At 46.2% G+C, this 18,191-nt stretch overlaps 1 protein-coding gene across 1 annotated transcript; it reads right to left on the reverse strand.

The window, feature by feature from the left end:
* Window positions 1–1,613: 1,613 nt before the first annotated feature.
* Window positions 1,614–17,647, reverse strand: megf8 (multiple EGF-like-domains 8). The gene is made up of 44 exons (XM_068756606.1): window positions 17,624–17,647; window positions 16,749–16,938; window positions 16,488–16,651; window positions 16,185–16,394; window positions 15,883–16,063; window positions 15,590–15,678; window positions 15,150–15,363; window positions 14,854–15,037; window positions 14,518–14,663; window positions 14,302–14,412; window positions 14,071–14,222; window positions 13,843–13,944; window positions 13,575–13,722; window positions 13,058–13,221; window positions 12,585–12,788; window positions 12,216–12,413; window positions 11,450–11,710; window positions 11,238–11,356; window positions 11,001–11,132; window positions 10,680–10,793; window positions 10,442–10,525; window positions 9,959–10,198; window positions 9,670–9,854; window positions 9,290–9,503; window positions 8,566–8,806; window positions 8,320–8,452; window positions 7,964–8,214; window positions 7,674–7,784; window positions 7,463–7,581; window positions 7,125–7,347; window positions 6,865–7,036; window positions 6,538–6,701; window positions 6,291–6,426; window positions 5,966–6,197; window positions 5,757–5,883; window positions 5,459–5,669; window positions 5,079–5,293; window positions 4,809–5,004; window positions 4,556–4,724; window positions 4,239–4,431; window positions 3,977–4,147; window positions 3,733–3,857; window positions 3,215–3,347; window positions 1,614–3,110 (listed from the first exon to the last, which is right to left on the reverse strand). Exons 1-44 carry the CDS (start codon window positions 17,645–17,647, stop codon window positions 1,614–1,616), a joined length of 8,649 nt encoding a protein of 2,882 aa, XP_068612707.1.
* Window positions 17,648–18,191: the final 544 nt, after the last annotated feature.

Here is an 18,191-nt window from a genome sequence, read left to right on the forward strand (position 1 = left end):
TTTTTGCTAATCAAAAATATATTTTAGTAGTATTTCTACTTAGTTTTACTTACTTAATACTACATCGTTTTATATTTAATACAAAAAACAACGTGAACCATGTTTCAGACTTTATTTCAGCCAATTCAGGACAGATTTCGATGCAGTCTTCTGTTTAACACTGTTCCCTTTTGAAAGCGAGACAAGTATGTACAAAAATAAAGTGTGCTAAAAACATACACAAAGATACAAGACAAAACAGAAAACAGTATTAATGCTTACTCATGGAGGGCTGTTATAAATAGTGACAGTATTCATCTGCAGTTTAGTTTGCTTAAATACACTGGAGTATTCAATCCATGACAAAAATCTCTCACGATTTTTCTCATTTGATAAGAAGCCAGTAGCACCATTCTGAATGTATCCCCAGCAGTCTGCCATCTGAGGCTGGACGTCCACTTTTATAGTGTTTCTTATGAACAACGGGGCTCACTGGCTCCAAGCAGTGCAAAAACGAAAACAAAAAAACATAATCAAAAATCCCACCATTGAATAAGGGATTCAGTCTCATTGCAAATAAAAATGCTTTCAAAAAATCTTTCAAAATACCACTTTCAAATGCAACTTTTTCCATTTCAATAGCGCAATGCTTGTCATACTGTATCCACATTTTTTTTATGATTGGTTAATACAATCATCTAAGCCAGCGAGGCAACTCAAAAACCAACAACACAAACCAAACACAAACATACATTTCATGTCAACAAAATGTAACACAGAATTTCTTCATTTTATGGACGAGTTCTGCTGTATTTTATATTATTTTAGCATCAGGAAATAAACACTTCTGTTGAAAAAAGCTGTCCATCATTATTTACAAAACAATTCATGACAATATCACACGTTAAAGGTAACTGAACTATTAAACACAAGTGTCTTTAAGTGTACTGCAAGCCAGTAGACTCACAGACAAGGCAAGAAGTAAAGGCAGAAAAACAACATACTGTAACAGAGCAGGTCAATGAATATGTAAAAAAAACATACTCAGGCATCTGTGTCACCTGGACATGTTGCCATGGAGCCTGCCACACATCGTGATAATCAGAAGCCACTCATATCGATCATAGAAACCAAGTCACAAGCAATTCGACTTTTTTTTCCTGGACCGAGCTTGACAATCAAAATTTTGCACATTATGCTGAACCAATTTAAGTCTTTTGTTTCAACTGCAGTTTTGATTGTCACTTATTAAAGCACATTGGTTCTGATGCTTTTATTTTGGAATACTTCTGCACTATATAGATGTCACCGAATGTGCTCAAGCCTCTTTAGTGATCACAGACAGGATAACATTGATTGGATGATATGTAGAGCAGTCGTAGTGCATTCTAGAGACAGCTGGCTTGGTCATGTGACGCACTGAAATACAGCATAGCAATACATCATACAATAAAAGACATTTAATAATCCAATATACAGTGTATATACATCTCTGTTCAAAATGCTCACGTTAACACTTTCTTTTGGACTTTATCTTTGCCGTGCAGCTTTATCTTTACATTTTTATTTATTTATTATAGATTTATTTCAGCTCTTTTATCCCTGTCCCAATTCATTTATATACCTTTGCTTCCCTACATAGCCATAGTGGTCAGGTGCTGATGACCTAGCAGCCCCTTGCGCCCTGATCCTGTCCCCGGGTGCCCACCTCCATTGCCATGACCACAGTATTCTTGCAGGTTCTGACGCAAAGTAACCAGTGCAGAACCAAGACAGGCACGATTTGGAGCCAAGACACCCCCGGGCAGTTGGAAGAGGACTGTGGCCACCCCAGCCATGCCGTCATCCGTGGGCTCCAAGGTGATGGGCCCTACCTTAAAGGTCGAATAGGAAAAACCCATGAGCTGAGACAGGAAGGGGTCAGAGCGACAAAAGTGCTGGTAGCCGCTGTACGTGGAAGGGTGGTGGTGGTGCGAGGCTGGCGTGCCAGTGGTGGAACTGGCGTAGTGATGGGTGTTCAAGTAGTGCAGCGGCAGGTGCTGGCCACTGTTGCCCCCTCCCCCCAGGGTGAGGTGATGGTGGTGGTGGGCTATGGGTCCGCTTGCTGGGTCATTTTTGTGGGACACAGCCCCCGCTCTGCCCCTCTGGCCCACCACCACTCCTCCTAACTTGCTTGTGCGAGCATGAGCGAGAGAAACGGCGCTGCCTCCGACCCCTCCGCCCACTGAAGGGAGGTAGATGAGCTGAGGCTCCTCCGGCTCAAGGTATATGGTGAGTTTAGCAAAGGGCCTGGATGCCATTTTGGTCATTTCCTGGATATGGCGCCGCTGCTCCCGACGGAAGTCCAAGAACTGCTTAACCTTCCACAGTAGTACGCAGACAGAGAGGAAGAGGAAAAAGCAGGAGAAAAAAACAGAGAAAAAAACAAAAAGGTCGATGTGGGCTTGGTCCTGACGCAGAAACAGCAGGCCCTGCGACTCTCCCCTCTCGTCAGTTCCCACACCCCTCAGAGCGATGTAGAATCGGCTGGATTTCAGGGAGTGCACCTCGTGGGGGAAAGTTATAACCACACGATCGCGAACACCTCGGACAATCAACACCGTCTGTGGTTTCCACACAGCGATGTAGGAGATGAGTCCTCCAGCCCGCTCCTCTATGATTTCTCTCTCTGCACCCGGGGGCTTTGCTTGCAGTTGCAGTGGGTTGTGGGGGAGAACAGGGCCCGTGAGACTAGAGGATGCATTTGCAATCACCTTTACGGGAGATGGTGGCGAATCCTTGTCCGCACCGGCCGTTGTCCCCCGCGTTGCCGATTCGTCCTCAATCTTGATGGTGTGAATCCCAGTGTACCGGTCCACATCCACGATGAAGGTGTCGTGAGAGTTGGACACGTACACTTCCACCTCACCGAAGGTGACATCAATAGTCACCCGAATGTCAACATTGGTGAACTTTGGCTGTGCGGCGAAAAACACAGTGCGACCTTTCGGTAGGTTGCGAATGGCTGGAACGTGGAAGCAGTTGGTCTGGGACGTGGGGTCGAAGCAGCACTCGGTGTCGACGTTGAACTGGCGGTAGCACTGACGCCCATTTACCGGCGTACCGTTGAAGGAGTCTTTGCACTTCGCACACTAAAGAAAAAAACCCAAAAAACCCACAATCTGAGCAAAATCCGGTAATGAATAGAACAAAATATTACTTTTATCAATTCAAAGAAATTCAATATATTTCTCACCTGTTGCCTGTAGCAGTCTTTCCTGTCACTCTGGGGGCTGCTGAGACAAGAGGAGGTCTCGGTGTTGTTCTGGCAGGGGCAACCTGTGCCATCATGTTCATTACACGTGTCTGCATGGCCGTTACACTGGCACCTGCAAGTAGGTGGAGAAAACCAGACGCTAAAGACAATAATATTTCAGATCGGACTTTTACAGAGTTTGTTACATCGGTAAGCATCTTTACAGATTATTCTTTTTTTCAGTTCAATAAAAATTCAGTTAATTCATAAACACAGGATAATTCACATTTCACTACTTTCTTTGACAAAACAAAATTGCTTTTGTTGGCATGTTGAGTAAAACAATCCAAATTTAGTAGTCAAGCATGATGTTATAATACTGTATATCTCACAGGCCTCTTATTGCATGACCCAAAATGTGACAACATGCAGCTGAATATGTTTTACAAGAACATGAACATTTTATATAAAACATACACTGTAAGTGGTTCAAAACAGGGAATCCATTGGCCACTTACTTCTCACACTTCCCTTGGAGAAGGAAGTAGCCACTGAGGCAGCTCTCACACTTATCCCCAACACTGTTGTTCTGGCAATTGACACAGACAGCATTCTCTTCTGTAGGACCCTCAGACCCTTGGATCTTGTAGAGGGGACAAAAAAAAAACTTCAAGAAATTGCCCGAGATATAAGAGTTACAGCACACTGTTGATGTATTTCCTTTTAAATCAGGATAATGTCACAAAGACAACAGGCACTTACGCTGCTGGGGTCCAGAGGGAAGGGCCGTGGATTTTCCAGGGCCTTTCTGTGTTCCTCTCGTGATAAACACACACCACTGTTTCCCCTGCAAAATTCCCGACATGGACGACAAGTGCCACCCCCCTTGGCGGAGCCCACAAACAGGGGCATACACTTCTCACAGTGCTCGCCCTGGAAAAGATGAAAGTATAGAAATCAATTACCTGTGGATACGGGAACTCTGTGTTAAAACATTTGCATGTATTTTGCTAAAAGCACTTACCATGGTGTTATTGTGGCACTCAAGACAAACATCCGGCTTGCTAACACCGGCACAGTTGCTGTGCTTGTTGCAACTGCACTGAGATGAACAGTTATCGCCCACAAATCCAAAGTGACACTGGCACACTCCCGGGGACACACACGTCCCGTTCACACAGCCTTGTGCACACACTGGTTCACACTGACCAGAGACACTGGACGGTAGAAACACAAGATGAGATTTGACTAAACGTATCCAGTTACTTTGAAAACAAATGCAGATTGTTTGTTTTTTGCTACCCACATGTTGAAGATATAAATGCCGAATCATGATCTTACCTGCTGAGTATGTAACCATGCTTACAGGTGCAGTGGTAGCCCTGGGGCAGGTCATGGCAGTCCTGAGTGCTGTTGCAGTGGTGATGGCCGTTAGCACACTCATCTTCCTCTGGACAGTGGAGGAAGGACCAGCTGCCGTTTCTAGGGGGGCAAACACCTTCACTAACACCTGGAAAACAGAGTTATAAGTATATAAGTTAGAAACACTGAACTGACTCTGTCCTAAAATGCATCAAATGAAAATCATCCTCACCATCGAGCCCTCCTTGCAGGCAGCGTCCAGCTCCATTGCCACCCTGAGCTGCGCACCAACCACACTGAGGCCTGGCAATGCACTGGGAACACTGACTGAGCTGGGAACACTGGGGCGAGCAAGAGTCCCCGCCAGAGAGCAGGCGACCACATTGACCCGCCTCACATCGCAAGGGTACGAAAGAGGGACTCATGCACTAGGAGAGGAAGGAGAGAGAGGTTAGCTGCAAACAGAAAAGCAATCTGTAACGCTCCACCTGGCGAGTCATACCTGTTGGAGAACCATGCTCCACACACAGTGCTGCCAACCCCCGTCAGAACCTCTGGAGCCCAGACAGAGGCTGCAGTTATGGAGACTGTGGCAAGGAGGAGGGCATGGCATTGGCGGGGAAGACTCCACTTGCATGGGGGAGACGTTGAGCAGAGCATAGCTAAAACATGTCCAATCATAGGTGGGGTTCACGCTCAGGATGCGCCTCGTCTCACCTGAAGATTTCACAACACACATTTATTTTAGAGGGAGGAAAAAATGCTCCAAATCTAAAGAATCAAAACTCAAATGAACTCAAAAGTGAGCTGCACAACTGTCTTCTAAGTATTAATTAGTTCATGAGCGACCAGGTGTGGTGAAAACAAGAACATTGCCCGTACCCGTGCGCTTGAATTGGCGCGTCCACATACACTTTCCAGAAGCCGTACACTTGGGGCAGTCAGAAGCCTCACAGCTGGTCTCAGTGCAGTTGCTGGAGAGGAAGATCTCTCTCTGGTTAATACGGCAGTCATGTTCAGATGTGCAGCTAACAGAGCTGCTGATACAGGCACCTTCTGGACAGTTTGTGCACCACTTGCAATGCAGAGAAGGCTGAAACATTTCAAAGAACAGATTTTAGTTGACAGACAGTGACTGTCTCTAGCCGGCCACCATGAGTGAAGAGTTGCAGTATGTCACCTGCAATGGACTGGAGAATGTCTTTGGGTGTCGGGCGAGGCATTCGCTGCACGTCTTCAGTCTGCGACACTGGTCTAGCTGACGAGGGGTTGGGGAGCAGGGAGACTGACCAGTAAGGCAGCCCATTCTGGAAGAGAGGGACAGATGCATTTTATTCAGTAGCTGCACACGAATCATTTATTTAGAGATGTTTGCAACCAATGCGTTACCTCTCAGCACTATCAGAGGAAGCACAGGCTCCCCTACACCACACACAGCTGCCCGTGGTGGTGTTGCAGGCCTCTGGAGAGGGCAGGAGGGCACAGGGGTCGGAGGGCACAGACAATGTTAGGAGCCTGCCGAGAGTGACGCCGTTGAAGCCTCCTGACAGGAAGAGTCGGCCACCCCAGCTTGCCATGGCGAGAGACACTGAGCGATTTACTGGATCTCCTACAGCTGAGGCTGAGGGAAAGAGATTAAAAGAGACAAGGATATGGTATGGTAAATTAGGATATGAACGGGATTTATTCTATAGAATGATGTAACAAAGATCACCTGGTTGTATCCAGGTGTTGCAGCTGGTCTGGTATAAAGACACCGAGTTACTGTAGTCCTCTGCTTCCGTCCTCCCCCCAACAATGACCATGGTGTCTTTGATCAGGGCTGCGGCGTGGAAGAAACGGGAAAGGGGCTGCAGACCGAAGAGATAAAGAATCCACTTTTTTAAGCGCTGTATAAAGATGATATTTGTAGAGTATAAGTTCTTGGTTTGTCGAAATACTAGATGAAGTAAGCCTCTTACCTTATTTCCCTGCGAGGGAACCAATAGAGACCAGGTGAGGTTGGGGTAGTAAAGACTGTAGAGCTCGCCCGAGGGCTCTACCGTCTCGACATGAAAGCGGTAGCCTCCAAAGACATAGATGGCATCCGTCTGCTCGTGGTAGACGGATGTGTGGCCATATAAACCTGATGCAAAAAGGAAAGAAGGCTTAAAAGCATGAAATATGATCCATTTGTTGACATGCTCTCAAAATGTTATTCCGTATTACATTTACGGAGGCTAGCTCTTTATACAAGGGGTCCCATCAACAACTGTATTACACGCATCAAGCAAAAGGTTTCAAAAAACCTGTAGGCGGTGTGCCAGTGTGGGGGGCGATGGTCCAGTTTCCGGAATGAGGGTTGAACTCTAGCAGATGGTGGTTGAAGCCGTTTTCTGCAGAGTAACCACCAATCAAAAGCACCGAGGAGTGCCGGCGTACAGTTAATGTGTGGCCTGCCACCGGGGGCAGCATTGAGCCCTGTCAAAGGCAGAGGGAATATTTAATTTACTAGAAGTAAAAAAGAAAAAAAAAGAAATTTGTATCATCATGACAAATAAATCCCAACCGTGTGTTCTCTCCAGATTAAGCTGCTGAGATTAAGACTCCACGTGTCCATGGCTACACCGTTTTGAGTCACGCCGCCCACAACCAGCATGAAGTTGTGACTGGTTCCAGATCCAGGTTCATGGAGCAGTGAAGAGGCATGGTGATAACGAGGACTAGGAGTCGAGCCCTCTTCCACAGAGCTCGTCAACATCTGAGTCCAACGGCGATCCGATACAGAATACCTAAACCAACAAGAGATCCGATTTGTCTCGATGCACATTAAAAGACGTGCTTCACACATGTACTGTATATAAATATTCACACCAATCACGAGAGTCTCAATTTACACTCACTTACCTGTAGACATTTCCCAGAATGCCTTCTGACAGAGACAGGCCTCCGTACATCCAGAGGTTGCCCTGTGGTCCAGACACCAGAGTGTGTCCCATCCTGTGGAGGAACCGATGAGCCTGGTTCTGTGGAGTAAGAGTGCGTGTGTTTGTGTGAATGTCATGATGTGCGCAGACTGAAACATTTCTTTTGAAGTGTTTGTGGGTTCTGTCCTTACCACTGTCAGCTGAGTGTCCAGCAGGGTTTCCCAGATGAGGCTGTTGGGGTCCCGAGGAACGGAGCAGTCTGAGCCAGCCCAGCTGTCTGAGCATGCACACACTCCCAGAGACTGAGACATCCAAAATAAGTTGGTTCACAAAAGAGGAGCATTTGTTCAGATTGGTAGAATGTGATACTTCATGTTTTTATTCATTTTCATACACGTATAATTCAACAAATACATGAGCCCTGTGCTTAAAGGAAAGTTGTGCAAATGGAAAATCACTTATACACATTTTTAGCTCTTACCACATTACAAGCTCCCCTTCCCTCCGTTACTCCACAATCCTGTGGGCAAATAGGCCGGTCGCAGCGGGGTCCCCCATATCCCCGGGGACACTGGCAGAGCCCCCCTTGGCACCGGGCTCCACCCGGACATACAGAGGACCCTTCTTCTCCCTCGTCGGCGCTCTGCTGACACTGCCGCACCCAGAAAGATGCATTGAACCCTTGGGGTTTGTTCGAGGAGACGTTGGCCTCAAAGTAGACAGAGATCACACCTGGCCATAAGAAAGAATGTATGATGTCATAACACCGAGACGATGTTCAACTGTGGATTTGAACATTCAGTACGTCAAGTCACTGCAGGGAGATATGGGTGATACCTGAAGTGGCCTCCACGGTGATAGGATGAGTCCTTGTGGTGCCACAAAATGCCCCGATGAGGTTGTGATCTGAATGTACAACTCCGTTGCCCAGGAAACGAGGGAGGCCATCAAAGACGTAGACAAAGGAGCTCTGCAAAAGACATATAGAGACAGTAATATACAAACTAATACTGAAAGTGTTTTGATGCTCAAATACAGCCAACAGCTGTTTTGTCTGTATAATCGGGTCTAGTTGTTACTCACTTTACAATATGTATGGGAGTCTGGGTTTAGAGTGAGGGCAACAGGGGGACACAGCTGTCTGGGCAGACAGGGTCCCAGGTTTTCAGTCACTGACAGGACCCAGAGGCAATGAGAAAGTCCTCCTTTCCCCTCTGTGCCACTTCGCCACCCCAAGGAGGAGGACAGAGGCATGGCGGAGGAGGCGGTGGAGGAGAGCAGCACTGAGCGACCCTGGCACTGACGGTAGCACGTGCCATTGTTACTACAACAACAAAAAGGAAATGTGAGGAAAAGATGATGATGAAAACACCTGGAAGCATAAAAATCATTCATAAGACTGTTAAAAAAATATTTTTAGCACTTCATACTCTTATTAATATCTCACTACAGGCAGTCGTTGACTTACGACCTACGTGACATGCAACAGTTTGACTTTACGACAGCGCTGGCCTGTTGCCCGTTTACGACGGGTGGTTATGACATACCGGAAAGTGAGCAAGCGAATTGAGCGTATGACAGTTTCTGCTGTCTCACCCACGATGTCCACCAAGAGAAAATGATCTCTTTCTACTCATCACTTACAGCAGCATGACACAGCATAATATACTTACAATCAAATCGGCTTACGACCAAACCCTCTAACCAATTGTGGTCGTAAGTCGATGACTACCTGTATACCGGTAATCTGCACAGGACAGAGCATAAATAAATGGGACAGCATGCATTACACCCAATATTTCCTTACCTAGGGTCTCCATAGTAACCAGGCAGACAGGACTCGCAATGTGGTCCATGAGTGTTGTGGGTGCAGTAGCACTGGCCCGTCTGGTTGTGACAGAATCCTCGAAGTGGGTCGCCATGGCCATTGCACTCACATGGCACACAGCCGCCGCCACCAGCCAGAGCTGAACCGAAGCCACCTGGACGGCAATGCTCACAGTGGGGCCCTATAGTCCAATCTGAAAGGCACAGGATGAATATGATTGGAAAAAACGTCAATAAAGGACGTTTTGATTCAGGAATTGTTGGGTTTTGCCTCATCGACTGGATTACTTCAGCGTTGCATAAATATAAAAGACGACAGAGAACAAGCCAGTGAAGTAAGCTACATATTAAATGCCTTACCCTGGCATTCGTCACAGATGCCTGGTGCAGTAATGCAGGTGGAATGGAAGTTGCAGCCACAGTCCACATCACATTCTACACCACTGAGAACCAGAGTGGCGGGGTCAGATGTCCAGCCAAGGGAGCATTCACACTCGAACCGTGGGCTGCCACTGCACTGGCCCTCCCGACACTCGTTGTAACACCTGAAAGAGGGAGTTCAGACTTAGAGAAGCAAACCTGGCGACTCAGTGGGAAAAACTGACAGTTGAATTCGTAGAAGGAACACATTTTTAAGGTCGACTCGTACGTCTGGTTGCAGTGCAGAGTGCCATCTCCTGTGTAGCCCCTCTCACAGTGGCACTCGTAGGAGGTGGGAGTGTTGATGCAGGTAGCAAAAGGGTGACAGTTGTGGAGACCCAGCCTGCATTCCTCAACGTCTGGGCAGGTGGGATAGGACCAGACGGCATCTTGCTCTTCGTCATCCAAGTTCTCCAACTCCATCTCCATTTCCATGGGTCGAGGTGGAGCCGAGGTTTGAGGCTCAGGACTGGAGGAGAACAGGACCAGGTCACGCGAGGTTAGAAAGGCATATATAAAAGGTATCTATCCATGCAGGTAAATTTGTAATACTTTCTTATTTGAACAACTGTAGTGTGAAACACAGGTCGGGTAACAAACAGCCCATTTTCAAAGTAACACAATATTCCAAAGTATATATAGCGATAAGAGAAACCAGTTTTCGTGCGAGAAGAAGCCAACAGCTTTCTTCATCAGATCATGAATCTCTTACTTTGCTGCTCGCACTTCAGCCACAGCCACACTGCAGTTATACACCGAGTGGTCATCCATTCCTGCCCAGTCTCCCCTCAGACACCTGAACAAGTGGAGCGGAAAACACAAATTACATTCAAGAAATATCAATAAAAACATAAATATTACCACAGCAGCTATTCTAAAAAAGCATTCACTATTCATTCTTTCTCTGCAGAGTGTACTTGTCAAATCATGGCTATGTTTCCTATACTTACTTTCCGATTGTGGGATTGTTGTAGTCGCCACACCAGCCGCACTGGAACGTCCGTAGACAGTCAGTGCACGCGTTTAAAGCTGAACACTGCTTACACTGGGGAACCGAATGAACACTGGCAAATATGACAAAAAGAAAAAACAAATGTTAGATTACTGACTCAAGTATCATTTAGCTCACAACACATAACAGGATGCAAAGGATCTTCATATTGAGATCACTGAAATAGGAAAGCAGGTGTCTGTGTGTGCAACTGCAGATGGTTATCCCATATACCAACTCTGAGCTACAATTAAGACAATGAAAAATGAACTCATTTTACCTGTCATACCAGTCCCTGCACTCTCCATAGGGGTATTTTGTCAGGTAGGCAGCAAAATAGAAGCAGGCCTGGGCTGATTCGCACCATGCACACTGGCTGGAGTTAGAGAGGCACTCACCACACGTCTTCCTCCTGAACAAAATGAGGAGGGCAATAAGAAACAGTGAGTTCCAGGTTCTTGTTGAAATGCATGATTCGATGATTGCCCATAATAAAATGTATAGTTTTTCATCTCACTGGTTGCAGACTTTAGGACAGCCCCTCGGCTCGCGTATGGATCCATCTAACCTTCCCCGTCGACTGCACTGATAGTCCCCTTTCTTGCTGGAATTTATCTGCCACTCGCAATAAGGATCCTGTGGATCAAAGTTGGCTTTGCATGAGTCAGAAACACAATGTCTCTACATACGGTTATATAATGACAGTCTAATCATCCTTTCTCTTTGTACCTGAGTACAAGCAGAGCAGTCCCTGTACTCTTCACACAAGGTGCAGTGCTGGGCTGCCAACAGCAGATGGCGTTGCCCTTCTCCCTTGCCCTCCCCTGTGTTGACCTCAGGACAAAACTCCAGGTCTGGGGTGTCCCGCAGCAGGCAGCGAGACACCGATGAGCACCAGCCGCATGACTGGTCTGATAGACAGGCCAGGCAGGACATGTATCCTGAGCAGGTACCTGAGCGATATGGCTCCAAGAACAGGAACGAGATCTCCTAGAAGGACATTAGGGGGGGGGGGGGTGATTAGCAAAGGTATCAGACATTAGAATATATTCTGAGTGGAACAATGGTATAGAAATACAGAAGCCAGCTGTTTGAGGGCACATGTGGCATTCAGAAGAGAATGAACCTGAATGAAAGTTATCCAGGAATGTAGGTACCTATATTCAGGACTTCATAATGATTTTCATACACATTCTTGTATGCTTGTGCCCCTGCAACTAGATTGATAAAGCACTGCTGCTTTCATGATAAAACTTGCCGCTTCTTATATTTAGATTTAAATACCGCAATTGTAAAATCTAAAGCACAGGCATCCTTAGTTTTCAGGATGCCGTTTAAAAATCACATCACTAAAATCTGATATCTGAATGTCTCGTGGTTGAGATATTCAAATGAAGGAAATTTATTGTGCAGGAAAATGGCAGGGACAAAAACCTGAAAGGACCATTGTTTACGTCATGTGGAGAAGCACAAGTTTAATCATGCCGTTACTCACACTTCCTCCAGGCAATGTTCTGTTCCAGATCAAGGCCATCTCACTGGTCTGTCCAGAACCCGAATTGTTGAGGTAGCCCTCAGCCTGAACGAGGTAATGGTTGCCCCTGGTCAGATTAGAAAACAGTCTACCCCCATCTGTGCGTGCCAACAGCTTCAACTCCTTCTCCTGCTGGGCTGCCCAACGGCCCACCACTTCCTGCTCCGATGGTTGGAACGTACACAGAAAAGTGCAAAGACAATAAGGAAAAACGTTATATTTAATTTCACTCGATATTGTGTTGCAGTTCTGCGACTGATTTCAATAAAAATCCTTCTCACTGGGCCTTTGAAATCATTTACAGAATTGAAATCACGCACTCGCTCTTACCATTTGGCTGGAGTTCGGCCCTGATGCCATTCGAGCCACAAAGTGGAGCCTCTGAATGCGAGCCCACATTGAGACAGTCTCCGTGTGAACAGGTGCAGGCGGGGGAGCCCCCCACAATGGGTGGATGAAGCCCCTGAACTGTAATTCTACATCCATTTCTGTAGTGGGGCTAAGGATGATGGTGGTGCTGCGGAGGATGGACACCTGACGAAGGAGTAATATAAAGGAAGTTTAACTAGTTAAAGAGGAAATATTCTCTATGAGCTATTTGCAAAACAGACAGAAAAGAGAACAAAAACAGTAAGAAATGAGGTCAAGAGGTATAAAAAGTCAGAAATGAGCAGCAAAACATATAATATTAAAGTGGGATAGCTACTTAGCGTAATAGCAATACTGGAGGAAGGAAGAAGGGATAAGTAGGGAAGTTACATCCACAACTAGTACAGTTAGTACTTGAGATTTGGACTCCGTACCTTGTCAGGCTGGGAGTCGTTGCGGGGGTGCTGGAAGGTGAGCAGGTGCAGTCCCGGGACATAGTTCTCGGTGCGACAGGAGTGGAGGGAGGTTAGGAAAACGGTACGCTCCCCCCACCAGCCGTACGCCCCTGAGATCTGGTCCACATGGCACACACTTCGCTCTGTGAGACCGAGAGGGAGAGGTCAGCAGTTAAAATCTACAGCGGTTTCCTAGAGTGCACTACTGTACTCAAATGAGTCTGATCTGAGACTTCAGTGTGACGCGTGTTCAAAAAAGAGTAAAGGGACATGACCAACACTGAATCATAGGAAGTCTGCAACTGGACAGGCAAGTCAACTCGAGGTCTGATCAACCTGTCCAATCTCAACCGAGTGTAGTCAGGTCACTGTGCTCCATCTCTGAAACACGCCCAGCACGAGTCAAGCCCCTCCCATGTCAACTCCCAGCATCTCTTTTTCAGTCGGAAGCTTATCCCTTCACTTGTGCCATCCTTCCTCCCTCCCTGGGTCTCACCTGACACTGGTAGGCAGGATTCGTTCTGAACACACCAGCCAAATACCCCAGGGGCACGGGCCAGAGAGGCTGGCGTGCCGCTGAACACCAGGCAGGACTGGCAGTCAGACAGGAAGCGAGCCAGGCCCAGGCAGCCAGTGCTTCCACACTGTGAAGACAAACCAGGGGTTTCACATTCTAATTAACAAAATTAAATTAAATGTTTGGGGTGTCTCACAACGTGGAGATGAATATAATAAGCACGAGTCTGGGTAAAGGGAAGTGTTACCGGATTCGTGGGTTGGTACTCTCGACAGCGCCCTTCACACCAGCTGCACTCTGGATTCTTAAGACACATACTTTCGTCAATCGCCTCAGCACAAACAGAATCCTGGTAGGGCAAAGTACACAAACAGATTTTACAACAGTGATTTATTCCTACTTGCTCTTCTTTGATACACTTTTCTTATAGTTTCTCTTATTTGGCCTTTAAATTACCGAACTATGTGACACTCACCCGGTCACCTTGATCACTGCTGACAAACATTGGAACTTTATAAGCCACCAGGTCTCCGCGGGCGACGCCACTGTAACCCCCAGCCACCAGCAGAACTCGCCCGTCCATCACAGCAGCAACATGCGAGTAGCGCCCCCTCACAGCATCCCCACCTTCGAGAACAAGGTTTCGTAAGCGCTGTGGGTGCAGACACACCGAGTAACAACCAGAAATAAGTCCACAGGAACTCACTGAGCGACCACCTCTCCCCAGCAGACACCCATTGGTGACAACCCAGATGATAAAAGAAGATCTCCTCGTCGTAGCACTTCTCCTCTTGGTAGTGGATGTGTACATTACCCCCTGGGACAGATGGGCAGGAACAGAAAATGGCACTTTTGAAGCGCAGCAATTATAAATGGATGGTCTATGCATAAGTTATGTAGATATAATTGTCTGAACGCTCACCGTAGACCACCATGTAGTTTCCAATGACTGTGGCTGAGTGGAAAGCTCTCTCTCGGGGACCTGTTGCTGGAAAACGTGAACGAAAGGATGTCCAAAAGCGCCTGTCCACATGGAACATATCTGTGTTGTTCACCCTCACGCTGAACCTTAAAAAAACAACAACACATGAACTTTATATATATGAAAATGCTGTCAATTTTGCTAAGGAGAATATGCAAATATACCCCAACATCATATACATCCACAAATATAGAGGTTAGTCAAAAAAATATTCAAGGTCATTTTGTCAACTGCTTTTTTTGCTGACTCCACTCCACTGAACTCATCCATGCATACCTGGCAGTGGTAGGCCTGTGTCCTCCGTAGACCAGCAGTGTCCTGGATGGGCTGTGGAACACCATTGAGTGGCCAGCGGTGGCCGGGGGCTTCCCACCAGTTGGATAAACAGTCTCCCACCGTCCAGAGCTATGCAGGCCAAACCGGTACAAAGATGACGAAAACATGTCCTCCTCAGTGCGACCTGAAAATACAAGGAGAAAGAAAAAGGAAGGAGAGATAATATGAGCATGATTTATTTCTCAAAAAGACAAATGTGAGCCAGTATAAAAACAGAAATACTATAGGAAACCCACCCCCAAACACATAAAGTTGTGTGTCTGCAACAGCTGCAGCGTGATTGGCCAGTTTTGGGGCACCATGTGAATTTGAAAATCCAAGCTGTTGCCAGTCATCGTGGAGCGGTCGGTACTTCCACACATCACCGGCCAGGGAGCCATTAGCTAGCTCGCCTCCAAAGATAACCATGTTACCCATCCACTCTACTGCCGTGTGGGAATGACGAGCCGCCTGAGAGAACGGGAGAGGCAAACGGCATAAGAAGAAACTGACAAATAAGAACATGTAAAATAAAATGATGTGCATCTTACACACAGAACGAATGATTCCTGAGAATCACGTTTAAACTTTAGTATGTTACACACTTATGTTATATTTCAAATATATTTATATATATATAAAAACAGGAGGAAGTAAAATATTAGAGGGTGTTTGTGTGTATCCACACGTCACTTACAGGAGAGTAACCATAAGACCTGCTTTCCCATTGATTGGATGTGAAATTATATTTGATCAAGTCACCAAGAGCTCTGTTCAGATCAAACCCTAAGAGTAAAGAAATTATGATTAAACAAGCATCATTCACAAAATGAACCCCAATCATGTAGAAGGGACTTAATTAAAGGAGTGCAACTGAACAAAGACAACAAAACATTTTTTGTAGTCTCACCCACAAAACAAGACTTATTTGATCATTAATTCATATCGCATATGCTTAAAAACAGGAAGTGGAATTGTTGTCACTCTCACCACCAAACAAGTAAACGGCTCCAGTAGAGGACAGGTAAACTCCAGCAGAAGCTGTCCTGGGAGACATGCGGGGGTGTCCTTCACTCACATGCACCCACTGCCCTGCCCCGCTGTCACCATCCAAGCCAAGCTGGCAGCTGCGACCCATGAAGCCTGGGTTACACAGACAGCGCTCTCCTTCCTGAGATGAAACACGGGGAAGAAGAATCCCTTAAGACCAAATAGCTGCCATAATTAGAGCTCATTTGGAAAAAGGACGAGAGATTGTGAATTCTCTAATCCCTCCCCCTCCTCCGCAATACCTTGTCACACTGGCCATTCACAGAACAGGTGTGGGAGCACAGAGGGATTGTACAAGATGTTCCGCCCCAGCCCTGATGGCAGTGGCACTTAAATGTTGAGGAATCACAGCGACCATGACCGCCACACGCTCCGGGACACAAAGAGAAGGTGTAGGTTGCATTGAATCCCAGCAGGTTGTAATTAGCATCACTGAAGAGATGAAGCAGCATCTGGGGGGCGGGGGGGGTGATCAATAACACAACATTTACATTTACTATAGTTATATTGCTTCGCTGTTTCTTTCAATATGAATAATCGGTTACCTTTCCAGATTTTGCTTCAATAGTTTGAGGCAAGGTGTTGCCACTTAGACTGGCTAGAAGAGGGCTCTGGTACGAGTCTCCGTCATATACAAACAAGTAATCATAGGTGCACTCTGTGTCCATGAAGGTGAAATTTAAGACGATGCGGTGATTGTTGCTGGGAGCTGGAAGAAATGAGCACGATGGGGAAATATCAGCGTGACTAACATTGATCTAATTATCGATTTCTGCTGCACAAGACAGCGCACATGTGCTTTGTACCTTTGATAAGCCATTCACAGTTCCCATTCACGGAATAGTTCCCTGGCCCATCTGTGACGTAGCCTGGTGGTCCCCTCAGCACCTGCCTGTGGCCCTTGCAGTCCCCTGCCTGGCATGCAGGTGACTCAGCCAAAAGTAGCAGCGCCAGGATGAAGGAGACAGGGAGGGGGGAGCCCATCGCTGGCACTGCCTGAGTGATGGGGAGCAAAAGACCAAAGAGGATCATTTAATGTGATAATATCAATACAACTTTGCAGCAGAACAGTACAACACGTGTGGCCTGACATTTGTTATACGACAAAACACAACTGAAATGTGCCTTAAACATAAAGAGGCTAGTTTATATCAAATCAGTTACTGTTTGATTGGTGTGGTGATTCCCCTGCCTATTCAATTTAATAAATCACGTCATCTGTCTCATCACACTGCAAGATTGCAGTACAAGTGTGCTTCCCTCCTGCTGTGCATCTTCATGCAATACAAGCTACAAGGTTACATATAATTATAGGTGGCTAAATGACAGCGCTTATCGAGACTTACGCCAGGGTCTGTGAAAAAGTGTTTCTGGTATAGCTAACAACTGTTAGCCCAATGTGCAGAAACATCAACAACAATCTCATGAACATAAAAGCGAAGTTATCTTAATATTTTTGCATCAGTATCGTAGCATTGAAACAGGTGGCAAAACAGGTTTTAATCGCATTACGTACACCGAACCAGCAAAAACGAATAAACCATAAAGTATTATAAACAAGGGTCTATCCGCAGGCTATCACAACAAAGCTAGTTTAAGCTAAGCTAACTACCCGAATGCCGTGGACAAGCAAACACCAATTTGCTAGGTTTTTTTTTACGTTTTGCAAAATGCTACTTACCAGTTCCCGTCTCTTCGGCTTCATGGTTAATTACATTTTCGATTTTCAATTAACACCGGCTATCACACGAGCTAATTTATCATTAGCAAGCGCTCCGGACTGACAGCTAGCTCAACTAGCCAGTGGCAATGGTCTCGAAGCCACCGCAGTGGACGGACAACCAACCCCTAGTCTGCTAGCTTCTTGGCTACCTAGCGGTAAAGGCTTAGCCACATCCAGATGCGCAATCGTCAGCGGCTACACAATCTATCGGGATAAATCACTTATTTTGAGTAATTCATATGTTTTTTTTGTTGATGATAAAACGCAACCACCACGCTAGCAAAAATAAACAAATACTACCAGTTAATGCATAAATGTTTCTAAAAGCTTCGATCCGATTCGTGCGGTTCTACATTCTGGATAGACGCTCCTTGTTTTGTTGTTTATGGCTGGCTAGCGGTGTACGGTGGATGTAAATACAAGAGCACTGTTCCAACACCGCCAACTAGTGGTGGGAAACAGCATCGCAACATCTGGAAATCTGTCTCAAGGTGTTTTACTTTATTGTGATAACTACATAGACAAT

Source organism: Brachionichthys hirsutus, chromosome 3 (genome assembly GCF_040956055.1).
Source record: "Brachionichthys hirsutus isolate HB-005 chromosome 3, CSIRO-AGI_Bhir_v1, whole genome shotgun sequence".
In the NCBI taxonomy this organism is placed as follows: domain Eukaryota; kingdom Metazoa; phylum Chordata; class Actinopteri; order Lophiiformes; family Brachionichthyidae; genus Brachionichthys; species Brachionichthys hirsutus.

Bases quoted from the DNA above. Each gene is read 5' to 3' on its own strand.
- megf8 (XM_068756606.1), bottom strand. From the start codon at position 17,647: ATGAAGCCGAAGAGACGGGAACTG. The intron at 15,679-15,882 runs GTGAGAGTGACA...CTTTACTCTTAG, and splicing joins AGCCGTTTACTTGTTTGGTG to GGTTTGATCTGAACAGAGCT. The intron at 3,348-3,732 runs GTAAGTGGCCAA...ACCTACTTGCAG, and splicing joins CTCCAAGGGAAGTGTGAGAA to GTGCCAGTGTAACGGCCATG.